This window comes from Diaphorina citri, unplaced genomic scaffold (assembly GCF_000475195.1).
Source record: "Diaphorina citri unplaced genomic scaffold, Diaci psyllid genome assembly version 1.1 scaffold904, whole genome shotgun sequence".
Classification (NCBI taxonomy): domain Eukaryota; kingdom Metazoa; phylum Arthropoda; class Insecta; order Hemiptera; family Psyllidae; genus Diaphorina; species Diaphorina citri.
Genome location: NW_007378335.1, coordinates 48,962 through 66,211, shown reverse-complemented (window position 1 = coordinate 66,211; position 17,250 = coordinate 48,962). Strand labels below are relative to the sequence as shown.

Below are 17,250 nucleotides of genomic sequence, written 5' to 3'. Positions count from 1 at the left end.
TTTTCCACAAGTTTGGCCATGCCTCGGGATGAACTAGCGGGATTCCGGAGCGAAGCGACGGAATTCAGCTAGTTAGTTGATATAATCGAGGTTCTACTGTATTTAGAATCTAATCCGCATAAAAATACGTGGGTATAGATATATAACTCAAAATGTCAAATTTTGGACTTACTGCCCTCTTTTTTAGCAGGGCAGTATTAGTATACGTAAAAGAACAACGTCTTCACTTGACTAGAAGACGTTGTTCTTTTACCTATACTAATATGTTCCTACTTGACAGATTGACTCTCCTAGAGAAGTAAGATAAGGTTCGTTCTCGGAACGGCTGACTTTCTCCTATCCTGTCTTTCTTCTCTCTTCGATAGGTCCTATCTTCTGGGCTGCTCTGGACACAGGATCTACAATGACTTGAATGTCGAATATTGGCTCGGTGGTGTTCGCCGGCTCTAGCTTGATGGCACTGAAACCAAAAGGAACTGAAATTAGATCTTGAGCCTGGTACACAAGGTAGGATTTTTACTTTCCTTAACCTACGAGTATACCTAATAAGGAAAGTAATGTATTCAACAAAAAAATTGATGGTCAGGTTTTAGTACGCCGTTCCGAGAACGAACATTATCCCATCAGGATAAAATCCGCCCCGGGCGGGAATCGAACCCGCGGCCTAGCGCTTAAGGCAGACGCACTACCAACTAAGCTAACTAGGCTGGCTGTGCCCAACTTTCAATGCCAGCGTGTTAGGTACAACTGCAGATAACCAAATGAAATATTTGTGTTTTCAAAATTGGTTGTTTTTTTCAATGGAAATTCGGGGCAATAATTTCTCGTCCATTTGATTCATGTCCTCACAAAAGAAAAAAAAGTCGATTAAAAAAAAGTTTCATTTTTTTAATTGCAGATTATCGCCCGCCCTCCTTGACTTGAAAAGTTCTACTATCCAAGCCATGTCCACACCCTACACGATTGACGCCACCCATCTGGACAATGCCAAAGATTTCGAGTTCTCTCTCATGACAGCTGAATATTTGGAGGAAAGTTTGGCCGTACTGCGAGAATCTTTCTTCCCCCATGAAGCCGTCCACAAGTAAGAATAGAATTGAAAATAAAATAAAATAGAACTGACAATAAAATAGAATACAATTGACAATAGAATAGAATTCAACAAGTAAAATAGCATAAAATTCGAGTTCCTTTCGTTCGATCTGCTTGTAAGAAAAATCGTAGCGTGTTTATCAGACTTTTAAAACAGATTAGTTGATTAAGGAGCGCGGTAGCGCTCCGCCCCGCCAAGTCAAGAAAGTTTGACCTTAGATAGAGGGAACTGTGAAAACAGAGGTCTTATCGTACCGAAATCGAAGAGAGAAAGATTACAGGATAGGAGAATCTAGCCGTTCCCGGAACGAACCTCATCCGTTTTTTATAGGTTTGATAGAGGGAACTTTTATAGGTTTGATAGAGGGAACTTTTATAGGTTTGATAGAGGGAACTTTTATAGGTTTGAGGGAACTTTTATAGGTTTGGTAGAGGGGACTTTTATAGGTTTGATAGAACGAACTTTTATAGTTTTGATAGAGGGAACTTTTATAGGTTTGATAGAGGGAACTTTTATAGGTTTGATAGAGGGAACTTTTATAGGTTTGATAGCAACAGAGATCTTATTGTGTACAGGATAGGAGAATCTAGCCGTTCCCGGAACGAACCTCATCCGTTTTTTATAGGTTTGATAGAGGGAACTTTTATAGGTTTGATAGCAACAGAGATCTTATTGTCCCGAAATCAAAAGATTGATCCATCTTTCGGGGATGAAAGTTGTGATGCCAATTGCCAAATAAAGGAGGACAGGAATCAGGATAGGATAAGCCAGCTGTTCAAAGAAAGAACCTTATTCATTTTAAAATCTTTAACTTGATAGTCCCGAAATCAAAAGATTGATCCATCTTTCGGGGATGAAAGTTGTGATGCCAATTGCCAAATAAAGGAGGACAGGAATCAGGATAGGACAAGCCAGCTGTTCAAAGAAAGAACCTTATTCATTTTAAAATCTTTAACTTGATATTTTTCAATTTCTCTTCGCAGGGTACTTGGCATGTCGAAAAATCCTCTAGCTGTTGAGGAAGAGGAAAAACTGTGCCGCAAAACATTCGAAGATGGCGTATCTGTGATAGCGCGAGAGAAAGCAAGCGGGAAAATTGTCACTGTGGCCTTCTGTAAAATGCAGGTGGGTCCAGGAGGAAAAACTAGAATTCATATCTGTGTTATATTGTCGAAAAAAAAAACTTGACTTTTTCTCATTCAGCTCACCTCTGTGGCCGAGTGGTTTGGAGCACTGGCTCGCAAATCCAAGGTACTGGGTTCAAATCCCGGTCGGGGCAGAAATTTTCTGACTTTTTTCGTTCCCAGATAGGTAGTGAATGTAAAAGAATATTCCTTGCAGTCATGCGAAAGCGGTGCCGAGGCAGTTTTTTTTTATTATGTACCTATACGTATTATTATTTCAGGAAAAGCCAAAACCTGGAGAACAGGGAGCATTTGATGAGATTGCGGCATCTTTCAAACAACCCGAATCTTTGGGTGTGATGGATTTCATGATCCAGGTAATATGGTAAGGCCGGGAGCCACTTCAAAACTCTAGAAGTTCGCCCGCTTCCCGGCACACTTGATAATTTATTAGTGCTCATTTGTACGGCTCAAACAGGACTAAAGGGTACCAGGTCTTATCGTCCCGAAATCGAAGAGAGAAGGAAGACAGGATAGGAGAAAGCCAGCCGTTCCAAGAACGAACATTATCCATTCGGGATAAAATCCGCCGAGGGCGGGAATCGAACCCACGGCCTAGCGCTTACAAGGCAGACACGCTACCAACCAAGCTAACTAGGCTGGCCAAGATTATTTTTATGAAACAACCTACTCGAGACAGAAGGTATTCGGGACGTATGAGTGTGTGCACTGCTTTTGGAGGAATGGCAAAAGTTTAGTGGACATGTTTTAGGCAATGTAAGTTCATCATAAACCAAATAACCCGAAGTACTTACCAAATATTCCACCGTGCTATCCAACAATTGTCGACCGTCTGTCGAGTTCAAATCCACTACAACCCAATGGGTAATCATATACAGGGTGTCACTGTCTGCTTTGGACTTCTTGCCTGCATGAACATATTGGACTAAGTTGAGCATTTCATCGCTAGGTGGCAGAGTAAGGTCGATGAACGTAGACCGGTCCTTGTTCAGTACACGTTCGTTGAGTCTGAAATGAAAGAAAAAGAATGATTTTTACTTGTGTAGGTGTTAGATACGCAGGTTCGATCCCCGCCCGGGGGTGTATTTTATCCTTAACGGATAATATGCGTTCTCGGAACGGCTGGTTTTCTCCTAACCAGTCCTCCTTTTCTCTTTGATTTGGGTGCCTATAAAATAATAATAGTCCAGTCAATAGGGTTCATATTTTCCCTAGAAAAGCAACCTTCGTAGCCGAGTGGGTATCACACTAGGCTTCCACGCCGTAGGTTCCGGGTTCGATTCCCGGTGGGGTCCAAATTTTTCCGGCTCTGTGCTTGGAGTTCGGAGTGCACTGAGCCTCGTAAAGACAACTGAGTAGCTCCTTTAATCGAGTAGCGACCAGTGACGGCATTACCAGTGTAAAAAGATTATTGAAATATGGAAATTGATTGCAAAGGAAGCATTTAATAATGCTGTGATATCCACAAAAGTTATGAAAAACTCTGGTTTACCATACTATCAGTCTTATAGTCAAGTCAATAAGGTTCATATTGAACACTTCTAGTCCAGTCAACAGGATTCATATTTAGCACTTATAGTCCAGTCAATAGGGTTCATATTGAACACTTGTAGTCCAGTCAACAAGGTTCATATTTCGCACTTATAACCCAGTTAACAGGGTTCATATTGAGCACTTATAGTCTCCAGTCAACAAGGTTCATATTTTACCTGGGCATAACATTAGGCCGTGTCATCACATACTCAGCCACGTCCATACTGTCTGTCAGTTCTCCCTTGTAGACGGCCTTCTGGAACTTCGGCGTTTGTCGGATGATTTCGGTCAGGATCGCCTCTTCAAAGTCTTCCGCCGTGAGGGAAGTTTCGGGCAGGGGGATGCCGTTCATCAGGACCTGAAAGGGTTAAAAAAGAAAACAGATTAAAATAGTAATAAGGATAGAAGGGGTTAAAAAGAAAACAGATTAAGAGTGATAGAGTAGAATATACTAAAAAGTAAAAGAGAATATTAGTTGTCACAAAAAAATAATAAAAAAATAAAAAATAAATTTAAGAATAGAGAAGGCTGAGAAGAAAAAGGAGGAGGAGGAGAATGAGAAATGGAAGAGGAAGAAGAAGAAGAAGAAGAAGAAGAAAGGGCAAAAGAGATGAGAAAAATGAGATGAAGAAAAAAGATCTGAAGAGAGATAGAAATTGGGATTTATAATTATGTAGGTACGTAAAAAAAAGACCACCCGTCACCCATAGAGTTACCTACATACCTATCGATTGTGCTATTTTTTTATTTTTTAATTTAAACAGGTGATTATTGTTCCATAAAATGTAATGTTATTACCAATCAAATATATAAGACCTTGTTTAGACTGCGAGAGTAAAGGGACTTTTCAGTCCTATGCTGGTAGTATAAACAAGGTATATTCTATTCTATTCTATTTTGGGAAAGTTAGTATTTCATCTGTACACAATGGGTTAACTTGTAATTGGAATAATTTATCCAACCTGTGATGTGATATCGTATCGAGATAATTTGAATACGACACCTTAGGGGTTAATGTCTTGTATATTGACTTTAGATAAGAAAAAAACACTGGAGACCTAGCAGTTATAAAAAAGAAATATTTTCCTATACTGTACAGGGTGTTGTAGCTTTGTAATACATCCTGTATTGTAGTCCGTATGCTATTAGGCTAAGAGGAACTATGTATGTACCTAAACCTAAAGTTCTAACGAGAAAATTGGATTTAAAGGTAGTTTCCACTACCTACAAATCCTACGCGGCTTTAGATAAGAAAAAAACACTGGAGACCTAGCAGTTATATAAAAAAGAAATACTTTCCTATACTGTACAGGGTGTTGTAGCTTTGTGATACATCCTGTATTATAGTCCGTATGCTAATAGGCTAAGAAGAACTATGTATGTACCTAAACCTAAAGCTCTAACGAGAAAATTGGATTTATAGGTAGTTTCCACTATACCTATAAATCCTACGCGATAGCTTTAAATCACCTAGAAATTCCAAGCGGTACCTATAAATTATCATCTACGTACCTATAAATTGTCTTTAAGTTCTACGAAAAAAAAAAGAATCAATACGAATCCACAGTAAATCTCTGTGTACGCACATTACGAGCAATACCACTCGTAATCGTAATGTGAGCAATAGTTGAGATTCCTCTAATACTCTTGACAGTTTAAAAGGATGGGCTTCTTCTAACATCAAGAAACTTGATACCTATAAATTGTCTTTAAGTTCTACGAAAAAAAAAAGAATCAATACGAATCCACAGTAAATCTCTGTGTACGCACATTACGAGCAATGCCGGTCGTAATCGTAATGTGAGCGATAGTTGAGATTATTCTTACCGTTTTTATTATTATTATTGGATACTAGGTAAATAATAATAAAAACGGTAAGAATAATGTTAATACATAGGATGTCTAATATAAACCTAACAAATAATAGTTGAGATTCCTCTAATATTCTTAACAGTTTAAAAGGATAGGCTTCTAACATCAAGAAACTTGATATTTGCAATAAAAAATATTATCAAGCTTCTTTCAAGAAATTTTCCGTTTTAAAATGAATATATCCAATTTCCAAATGATTATACATAATTATTATACTAACCTGCCTCGGTGGTTTAGTGCTCAAGACGCTCGCCTGGTAATCAGGAGGGCGTGGGTTTAATCCCAGCCGAGGCATGGAATTTTATCCTCAATATGATTTGAGAACTTGACCACAGTAGCCTACTGCTGGAGTAAAGGGACTTTTCAATCCTATTCGAGCAGTATAAATAAGCACTATTATTAAATTATTATTAATTTTTCAATCTCTTAAAACTTTAGGCTGTTTATCAAATTGATTTCCCCTCTATGTTCTCCCCTGGTCCAAGTACTCAAGTATCACATGTACTTAACATTGCGATATAATTAGATAACGTCTCTACAAAATAATGTATGGTGTTAAGTCCATTTTGATTCTGATAATAAAAACCGCTTCGCTTTGAGAGCTGCGTATAACGTATTAGTATAAGTTATCAAGTTGACTATATCCACATAGTTGTAAAAACAATATTTCGGCACAATATAAATCGACAGTTTTCGGCAATAAAAACTACATACTTCGAAATACAGAGTTTGAGCTCAAAATATTCTGATAATTTTCCCCCCATATTTTGATTCTGATAATAAAAACCGCTTCGCTTTGAGAGCTGCGTATAACGTATTAGTATAAGTTATCAAGTTGACTATATCCACATACCTAGTTGTAAAAACAATATTTTGGCACAATATAAATCGACAGTTTTCGGCAATAAAAACTACATACTTCAAAATACAGAGTTTGAGCTCAAAATATTCTGATAATTTTCCCCCTCCAATTTTCAATTTTTTCACGTTGCTTTTAAGAGTGACGTTTTTAAAGTAGAGAATCTACTGTGATATTTATTTGTGTAACTTGTAAGTATTTTTAAGCAATGTAGGTACAAAAAATTAAAAAAAATGTATACCTACCACTTTTAGGTGCCCAACTTTCAATGTCAGCGTGTTAGGTACAACTGCAGATAACCAAATGAAATATTTGTGTTTGAAAGTTTTCAAAATTGGTTGTTTTTTTTCAATGGAAATTCGGGGCAATAATTTCTCGTCCATTTGATTCATGTCCTCACAAACGAAAAAAAGTCCATTAAAAAAAGTTTCATTTTTTTAATTGCAGATTATAAGTCTAAACATATTTGATTGGTAGTAAATCACATACAACATTTTTTTAAAGAAAAACAATAAGACCTGTTTAAATTGAGAAAAAAGTAGACATGGATTACAGTCCAAGTGCACGTCCACAACATAGAAAATAGAGGGGATTGCAAACCCGTCTATGGCAAGCTACCGTAGCTCGCGAGAGGTTTTCTGGTAGCTCGCAGCTCGCGGACAGTCGCACAAGTCGTAAATTTGTTGTTCCCTGCCCCCTTTTTTTTTTTAGCTAGGGTCTCTTAGTCCTTCTCTCATTCTATAATCCTCCTGAGGTCCTAGGAAAACACATCTTTCTGACCTAACTACTGAAATACCTTTCCTTTTCTTACCAGAGAGTACAAATTTCGTTTGATATTCCTCAACATCCCGGGGAAAGTAGGTCTCAGCAAATCCATCAAACTGTAAGACCATCGAGAATACTTCTTATCCTGTTCTATATCGTTAATCCACTGTACGGCGGAGTCTCGGATATCCAGCCCATATTCTGTTTTAGACGAGGGCGAGAGGTCTAAACACAGGAGCTTTTGAAGAGCATCATCCGTGATACCTGAGAAAGATAAACAGCGGGTGTTGATTAAATCTTTAAAAAGTTGTAGATACATTGATTTTTTATTTTTCCAGCAACCTTAGTGATGCAGTGGTTAACGCGTTGGACTTTGGATCTGGAGGTTGGTGGTTCGAGTCCAAGTCAAGTCATAAAATTTAATCAGGTGTTATACTCGGGGAGCGATATTTGTGACGAGCATTTAAGTATGCTTAACACAATTAAGAATTCCTTTTTTTTTCAAGAGATCTGATAGGAGGAACTTTAACATCGGAAGTCTTATCGTCACGAAATCGAAGAAAAATTTAATCAGGTGTTATACTCGGGGAGCGATATTTGTGACGAGCATTTAAGTATGCTTAACACAATTAAGAATTCCTACAGGACTAAAGGGTACCTTTAATCCAACAGTACGTTACCACAATAACTGTGGTCAATGTTAACTGTGGTAAAAGGGCATAATTTCCAGCGGGCGAAAAATTCAATCGACAAGTTCCGATTATTATCTGTTGAACGTTTTTGCCAAATTTAATTAAAATCATTTTCCACTGAACATTATCAACTCATGGCGCACAGTTTCCAACAGCTTAGCCATATCTATCAGGTCTACATCAAAGTACAGTCCGTTCACATACATAGCACCTTCAGACACCCCTAGTGATAGAGTGTTCATGTAGAGATCTTGATTGTGTTTTAACTCCGCCCGGAATTCCGGAGTTACTTTGACACTGACTAGCGAACGTGCCTGTGGAAATATGCGAAGAATATTTGATTATAATCTGATGAGAGGCATACTATGGGAAGAGCATGCTACGACACAGACCACAGGCGTCTGATGTAGCAGTTGTTTCATTGCTACGAAATAAAAAAAAAGCGGTGAAACACTTTTCTTCCTAACCTTTTCCTACTTAAATAGGGTTAGCGTTTCTAAAAAAAAAAAAATCAGTGACAATAGTACATTAAATGAGCAGTTCCCAAGGGTTCACTGAAACTAAGCAACGTTGGGCGTGGTTGATATCTAGAGAGGCATACTATGGGAAGAGCATGCTACGACACAGACCACAGGCGTCTGATGTAGCAGTTGTTTCATTGCTACGAAATAAAAAAAAGCGGTGAAACACTTTTCCTCCTAACCTTTTCCTACTTAAATAGGGTTGGCGTTTCTAAAAAAAAAAAGTCAGTGACGATAGTACATTAAATGAGCAGTTTCCAAGGGTTCACTGAAACGAAGCAACGTTGGGCGTGGTTGATATCTGAATATAATATGACCATCTGGGCAATCACATGTTGCTGGCTTTTCCCGACCCCATTTAGGCTGAGTGTTAGTAATACAGGTAGGCGGGTAGCTTGTTGCCAAATTCTACAGTTCACAAAACTAATAATAGGTACTCAACTTTCCTTCTCCTATTTTTCAAAGTCAATTTTTTGATGGATAGATTCATTCGAAGGTCTCCTGGTCTAACAGCAATAGGAGGAGGTCAAAATACATGAGACCTGGGTTGAACTGCTGGGGTAAAGGGTCTTTTCAGTCCTTTCCCAGCAGGATAAACAAGGTATATTCTATCCTGAGTTTTTTCCCCAGTTCAGCTCTAGTTAGTTTCCCGACCCCATTTAGGCTGAGTGTTAGTAATACAGGTAGGCGGGTAGCTTGTTGCCAAATTCTACAGTTCACAAAACTAATAAGTAATACGTACTCAACTTTCCTTCTCCTATTTTTCAAAGTCAATTTTTTGATGGATAGATTCATTCGGAGGTCTCCTGGTCCAACAGCAACAGGAGGAGTTGAAAATACATGAGACCTGGGTTATACTGCGGGGGTAAAGGGTCTTTTCAGTCCTATCCCAGCAGGATAAACAAGGTATATTCTATCCTGAGTTTTTTCCCAGTTCAGCTCTAGTTAAATTTCTTATCCTGTTCTATATCGTTAATCCATTGTACGGCGGAGTCTCGGATATCCAGCCCGTATTCTGTTTTAGACGAGGGTGAGAGATCCAAGCACAGGAGCTTTTGAAGGGCATCATCCGTGATACCTGAGAAAGATAAACAGCGGGTGTTGATTAAATCTTTAAAAAGTTATAGATACATTGAACAGGACTAAAGGGTACCTTTAATCCAACAGTACGTTACCACAATAACTGTGGTCAATGTTAACTGTGGTAAAAGGGCATAATTTCCAACGGGCGAAAAATTCAATCGACAAGTTCCGATTATTATCTGTTGAACGTTTTTGCCAAAATTTAATTAAAATCATTTTCCACTGAACATATACCGGGTGATTCACAGGTGGATGGTAAAGTGGACATGTTCGGCAAGTACTCTACGACCACCCTGTATGAGCTCATGTTCCTCGGGACACTACCCGAGTATTGTGGCCGACATTTGGCTCTCGATGTAAGCCGAGTGTGTCTTCAGGTAAGTCAAATAAGCCTTCTATCAGCTATTTTTTCTCTCTCCTATTTAACACAGTTAAAATTTCTTTCCTCTCCTATTTAGACGGCCTAGTTAGCTCAGTTGGTAGTGTGACTGCCTTGTAAGCACTAGGCCGCGGGTTCGATTCCCGTTCGGGGCGGATTTTATCCTGGGATAATGTTCGTTTCCGGAACGGCTGACTTTCTCCTGTCCTGTCTTCCTTCTCTCTTCGATTTCGGGACGATAAAACCTTAGCAGTTACAGTTCCCTCTATCAAACCTCTTTTAAAAAAAATCTCATCTCTTTATTACTTTCCCAACAGGTCACGGGCACTTTCAAAGTATTATCCCAGTCTCTTATTTCTTTATTACTTTCTCAACAGGTCACGGGCACTTTCACAGTACCACTACCACCCCAGTCTCATCTCTTCATTACTTTCCCAACAGGTCACGGGCACTTTCAAAGTATTACCCCAGTCTCATCTCTTTGAATAACCGAGACCCTTTTCTCTACTTTTTCTTCTCCAGGTAGCAGGTCAGACTTCGGCCAGTGCTGTCACCATCCTATGCACATCACCATGGACCGAATCCATATCCAAAGGTCTTGGGTTCGAGTTACTACACAAGGGGAGCTGGCAAGATTTTCAAACGTCGGACGGACTCAAATATTCGGACGTACTCGGCAATGAAACGTTCTATACGCTAAGGGCGTTTCCCTTACGTAAAGTTACCAAGATGTGAGCAGGGAAATTGTCCTTAGCAAAAATGGACGCGGCACACAAGGGATCAAGAAGAGACCGCCTTAACATAATACTCCCAGCAAGCTTGATTTATGAAATAAATAAATGAATTGAAATAAAATAAACAAACAAAAAAAAACTAATAATGACAATTTTACCTGCGGCGTCTTTCGCACGAGCCCAGTCCTAGCAATAAACTCGCGTGACAGCTGTCTGCCCGTATTATAATCACAGTCGAGGCCAAATATTTCGTCCACATTGACTGAACTATATTCCTTGGCAAACGCATTGATCACATCCTCGGGCGATACATCTTCCTGGGGCTTCACTTTGGCGTACACCTGATGAGGAGAAATTACATTGAAATTTAGTTAGCAAAAAAGATTATGATTATTACCAAGTTTCCACTTTCCATTTATTATTTTTACAACATAACAACATCTAAACATACACAATTCGTAAGAGGGCGAGAGGTCCAAACACATCAGCTTTTGAAGGGATACCATCATCTGTAATACCTGCGGGACAAGAGAAAAAAATGAATGTCCTCAATGAATACAACATACAAAATAACAACATCAGAACATACAAAATTCATATGAATGGTATACCCAGCCGTAAAAGGCAGAGCTTGTGCCACGGATGGGGAGTTCATTTACAATAATTATGTAGTAATTTACAATTATTAATGAAATAGTCAGGGCCAAATATTTCATCCACATCGACTGAACTATATTCCTTAGCAAATGCATTGATTACATCCTCGACGGAGACATCTTCCTGTGGCTTCACTTTGGCTCTTTGGCATACATCTGATGAGGAGAAATTACATTGAAAATGAGTAGCCCAGATCCAAAAGGGGACATATATATATATAAAACGGTGCCAAAACTGGACATCTCGGAACTTTGACGCTAATATAACTTATTGATGTCAACTTTGCCAGAAATAGGTACCATTTATACCAACGGCCTTTGTATTCGGTACTCTTCATTTGTAACTCTACACCGTAACCTGACAGACGAACCTTCCGTGGTTGTCTCTCCTGAAAAAAAAAGATCAATTTTTTTTATTCTCTCTTGAAGATCTTATCATCCTTATCAGAGAGGGAATGAATGCAGGATAGCAGAAACCCAGTCTTTGATCAAACCGATGACCTAAGACTTACTAGGCAAGGGCTTCCTTCCAAACCAACTATAGGTTGGTGGGGTCTCTCTCTCTCTCTCTCTCTCTCTCTCTCTCTCTCTTTCTCTCTCTCTTTCTCTCTCTCTCTTTCTCTCTCTCTCTTTCTCTCTCTCTTTCTCTCCCTCTTTCTCTCTCTCTTTCTCTCTCTTTCTCTCTCTTTCTCTTTCTTTCTCTTTCTCTCTCTCTTTCTCTCTCTCTCCTTCTTTTTCTTCTTCATTCTATTCCAATAAAACCAGTACATAGTTGGGTAGAAGAGCTCCTTTGGGAGAATCCTGCCACTTTAAAAAGGCTTTGAAAAATAAAATAACAAATAAGGGAAGTAAAAAAGAGGTAATACTTTCCCAAAAAAGTTACTTACCTTAACAAAGTGGCGCACAATGTAGTTAATCTCTTTCCGTTTGGCATATTTCTCGAGCACAGCATGGAATTGTGCAAACTCAGGTGTGCCCAGCTCCCCGTACAGAATGAGAGTGAGTGAGGAATTATCACAGCCAGGATATTGGTGATCAATACGAAACGTGTCCATGCGAACAAGAGATGATTTGTCCTTCTTCTGGAAATGGAAAGAAAGAAAATGAATAAAATTTAGAAGAGGAATTCAGCTTTAAGCAAAACATTTGTGAACTCCTTTTATAAATTTATAAAATTGCCTTTTTAAACTGCTTTCATATTGGTTGTAAAATGTATTCCTCGGGACCTTAGATTTCTGCCCAGGACAAAGAAAATGAATAAAATTTAGAAGAGGAATTCAGCTTTAAGCAAAACATTTGTGAACTCCTTTTATAAATTTATAAAATTGCCTTTTAAAACTGCTTTCATATTGGTTGTAAAATGTATTCCTCAGGACCTTAGATTTCTGTCCAGGAAACTCAAATAATCCAGTGATATGAAAAACATGTAGATAATAAAAATTCTCACCAAATAGCTATTAATTGTGTTTTCCAGAGAGTCCAGTGTACACAGTAGTGCATCACCTACGTCCAGTGCTACAGGACATTTGACACCCCGCTGTAGAGCTATCTGATTGTACATTTCTACCCGCGGGGAATCAGAATGCATTGCAAGAGACAGTTTGAGCAGGTTGAGCTGAGAATTGGACAGGATTCTGCTAGCCTCGCCTAGGGCACGCTCATATCGGTCTTTGTCTGTGCCTGAAATCAAGAAAAAATTGAGGATAAGTGACAAAGACTTTGATATTAGAGAAAAGGAAGGGCTGTCTCATATTGGAATGTTAAACATTGCTAGTATTTTTATACACTTTTAAGAACACTAATTTTATTGGCTTTTCTTACTCTTTTTAATGGGTTTAATGAAGGAACAGCAACTGCTAAGGTCTTATCATCCCAAAATCAAAGGGGGGAGTAAGACAGGAAAGGATAAAGTCTGCCCTGGGTGGGCATTGAAAACACCCTTTTTTTTATAGACTGAAGTGCACAACTTGAGTAAATTTGTGGTAATTTTTCAGAAGTCATGTCCGTGGCTAAAGCTTCGTGGGGTTTCTTGATCTCGCCTATATAATTGAACACATTCAACATGGCTACTCCTGCATCCTGCAGTCCAGTTACTTCGTCACTAGGGTTTATATTGAACACAAGACCAATTCGTAAGGGAGCGGAGTGAACGTAGAATGATTCAATGAGCTTGAGCAGAGGAATGGACTCTTTTTTGGACGGGTCACAAATGATCACCTGTGAAAGAGAGGTAGAATAGAATATACCTTGTTTATCCTGCCAGCATAGGACTGAAAAGTCCCTTTACTCCTTCAGTCTAAACCAGTGGTTCCCAACTGGTGGTCCGCGAAGCCGTCCAATAAATATATTTTTTTTTTCTTACTCTTGTAAATTATTTTTTTTCTTAGACTCTAAACAAAGTCTAAACTATTTAACCTAACCCTATAATAACACTAATCACTGCTCTAATTGTGAAAACTCCTTCTTGTGTTTAACCTAACCCTATAATAACACTAGTCACTGCTCGTTTGTGCCAGTTCCTTTGGACCTGAACTTACCGATTTGCAGGATATCTTGACGCGAAAAAGCCTCCAGGTACTTGAGTAATTAGATAACCCCAGAAAAATGACGAGTCCACCGCGCTCTCCTGTGCTACGGTCCAGTTGATGTGCTTAACCTAATAGAGCAGAAATTGATTATTACTCGTAGAATATTGCCTGGAGTAACAGGGATGGTTAAGTTAACTACTGTGCCTGAAATCAAGAAAAAATTGAGGATAAGTGACAAAGACTTTGATATTAGAGAAAAGGAAGGGCTGTCTCATATTGGAATGTTGAACATTGCTAGTATTTTTATACACTTTTAAAAACACTAATTTTATTGACTTTTCTTACTCTTTTTAATAGGTTTAATCAAGGAACAGCAACTGCTAAGGTCTTATCATCCAAAAATCAAAGGGGGGGAGTAAGACAGGCAAGGATAAAGTCTGCCCTGGGTGGGCATTGAAAACACCCTTTTTTTATAGACTCAAGTGCACAACTTGAGTAAATTTGTGGTAATTTATCAGAAGTCATGTCCGTGGAAAAAAAGCTCCTTTTGTATTTAACCTAACCCTATAATAACACTAATCACTGCTCTAATTGTGAAAACTCCTTCTTGTGTTTAACCTAACCCTATAATCTATAATAACACTAGTCACTGCTTGTTTGTGCCAGTTCCTTTGGTAGCAATATTCCACGGATTTGTGTTTAACCTAACCCTATAATAACATTAGTCACTGCTCGTTTGTGCCAGTTCCTTTGGTTTGTATTTAACCTAACCCTATAATAACACTAATCACTGCTCTAATTGTGAAAACTCCTTCTTGTGTTTAACCTAACCCTATAATAACATTAGTCACTGCTCGTTTGTGCCAGTTCCTTTGGTAGCAATATTCCACGGACGTGACTTCTACACAAGTACCAAATTTGTAAATAACAATACCTGAATCTATAAGAGCTGGCTGTAAAGCATTGATGTAGTCAACATAGCGCCAAAACAAGCTTGGATCATCTTCAGCAAGATATTCACTGATTTCCAGTGCAATGGGTGTGAGATGCCATTTAGCATCAATGATTGTGCTCACAGATTTTGACTTTTTCTTGCACAAACCAATGTATGGCAACAAGAAACATATGAACACAAGGGAGGTTTTGTACTTCATGATTTGTAATGGTGAAATCTGAAACAAAAAAATAAATATGTTTATCTAAGCGGTAGATATCATTTTTTACTTATGGCTGCCACCTTTGTTCTCCATGCATTCTTGTAGTAAGAAAGGTAATTTAAAACGCAGAAAATACTTACAGTGGTAAATAATTATCGTTTTTGACACTACCACACATCTTTCTGACCTAACTACTGAAATACCTTTCCTTTTCTTACCAGAGAGTACAAATTTCGTTTGATATTCCTCAACATCCCGGGGAAAGTAGGTCTCAGCAAATCCATCAAACTGTAAGACCATCGAGAATACTTCTTATCCTGTTCTATATCGTTAATCCACTGTACGGCGGAGTCTCGGATATCCAGCCCATATTCTGTTTTAGACGAGGGCGAGAGGTCTAAACACAGGAGCTTTTGAAGAGCATCATCCGTGATACCTGAGAAAGATAAACAGCGGGTGTTGATTAAATCTTTAAAAAGTTGTAGATACATTGATTTTTTATTTTTTCAGCAACCTTAGTGATGCAGTGGTTAACGCGTTGGACTTTGGATCTGGAGGTTGGTGGTTCGAGTCCAAGTCAAGTCATAAAATTTAATCAGGTGTTATACTCGGGGAGCGATATTTGTGACGAGCATTTAAGTATGCTTAACACGATTAAGAATTCCTTTTTTTTTTTAAGAGGTCTGATAGGAGGAACTTTAACATCGGAAGTCTTATCGTCACGAAATCGAAGAGAAGACAGGATCACTTACCTATGGAATACAGTCCTTGCATGACACTCAACTCATGGCGCACAGTTTCCAACAGCTTAGCCATATCTATCAGGTCTACATCAAAGTACAGTCCGTTCACATACATAGCACCTTCAGACACCCCTAGTGATAGAGTGTTCATGTAGAGATCTTGATTGTGTTTTAACTCCGCCCGGAATTCCGGAGTTACTTTGACACTGACTAGCGAACGTGCCTGTGGAAATATGCGAAGAATATTTGATTATAATCTGATGAGAGGCATACTATGGGAAGAGCATGCTACGACACAGACCACAGGCGTCTGATGTAGCAGTTGTTTCATTGCTACGAAATAAAAAAAAAGCGGTGAAACACTTTTCTTCCTAACCTTTTCCTACTTAAATAGGGTTAGCGTTTCTAAAAAAAAAAAAATCAGTGACAATAGTACATTAAATGAGCAGTTCCCAAGGGTTCACTGAAACTAAGCAACGTTGGGCGTGGTTGATATCTAAATATAATATGACCATCTGGGCAATCACATGTTGCTGGCTTTTCCCGACCCCATTTAGGCTGAGTGTTAGTAATACAGGTAGGCGGGTAGCTTGTTGCCAAATTCTACAGTTCACAAAACTAATAAGTAATACGTACTCAACTTTCCTTCTCCTATTTTTCAAAGTCAATTTTTTGATGGATAGATTCATTCGGAGGTCTCCTGGTCCAACAGCAACAGGAGGAGTTGAAAATACATGAGACCTGGGTTATACTGCGGGGGTAAAGGGTCTTTTCAGTCCTATCCCAGCAGGATAAACAAGGTATATTCTATCCTGAGTTTTTTCCCAGTTCAGCTCTAGTTAACATACTCGTACCTGTACAGGGAAGTTCTGAGCAATATGTATGAGAGTATGGAGCTGATCTTCTACAGGGGCATCCAGTATTCTCTGGGCTGCTTGCTGACTCAAATCCTGGAACTGCCATACTTTGAGGGGAGCCATCTCGTTGGTACTCTCCAGCAAGTGGTTGCGGAACTTGGACAGGCTGGCCTTCTGATCCGGGTAAAGTTCCCTGAGGAGAAATTAAAAAATAATAGTGCTTATTTATAGGTACTGCACGAATCGGACTGAAGAGTCTCTTTAATCCAGCAGAATGAATACCTACTAGCATTATAACAGACCCTTGAGTGGAAGGTAACCACTAGACGAGGATAACGCCAGAGGCATTCTCTACCACCTAACCCTTAGAGCTTCATTATTATGTGGTTAATTCTCAAACAATGTTGAAGATAAAATTCCGTACTTCAGCTGGGATTGAACCCATGCCCCCTTGATTACCACGCGAGCGTCTGGACCGCTACACCATTGCTTATACGCCACAGGTCCTAGGTTCGATTCCTAGCGGGTCGAAGTTTTATTGGCTCCATGATTGAATATCCGGGTGCACTCAACCTCGTGAGAACAATTGAGTAGCTACTTTAATCAAGGAACGAAACGTGGATTGAACCCATG

At 39.0% G+C, this 17,250-nt stretch overlaps 2 protein-coding genes and 1 non-coding gene across 3 annotated transcripts in view; 2 read left to right on the top strand and 1 right to left on the bottom strand.

Moving 5' to 3' along the window:
- The window catches only part of LOC103512957 (UDP-glucose:glycoprotein glucosyltransferase 1-like), a gene marked incomplete at both ends in the record, with an annotated part of 26,217 nt that extends 9,402 nt beyond the window's left edge, over nt 1-16,815 (bottom strand). Inside the window, 12 exon segments of the mRNA XM_026826281.1 lie at nt 3,033-3,246; nt 3,948-4,129; nt 10,835-11,048; nt 11,128-11,194; nt 11,357-11,488; nt 11,646-11,721; nt 12,220-12,414; nt 12,780-13,012; nt 13,300-13,549; nt 15,236-15,453; nt 15,770-15,983; nt 16,615-16,815. Of these exon segments, the coding sequence (XP_026682082.1) occupies nt 3,033-3,246; nt 3,948-4,129; nt 10,835-11,048; nt 11,128-11,194; nt 11,357-11,488; nt 11,646-11,721; nt 12,220-12,414; nt 12,780-13,012; nt 13,300-13,549; nt 15,236-15,453; nt 15,770-15,983; nt 16,615-16,815 (2,196 nt within the window).
- LOC113468947 lies at nt 879-2,621 on the top strand. Its single transcript, XM_026826284.1, has 3 exons — nt 879-1,084; nt 2,077-2,218; nt 2,499-2,621. Exons 1-3 carry the CDS (start codon nt 945-947, stop codon nt 2,604-2,606), a joined length of 390 nt encoding a protein of 129 aa, XP_026682085.1. The 5' UTR covers nt 879-944; the 3' UTR covers nt 2,607-2,621.
- On the top strand, nt 10,025-10,097 carry Trnat-ugu. Its single transcript has one exon. It is a non-coding gene; the product is annotated as a tRNA-Thr (tRNA).
- Nucleotides 16,816-17,250: the final 435 nt, after the last annotated feature.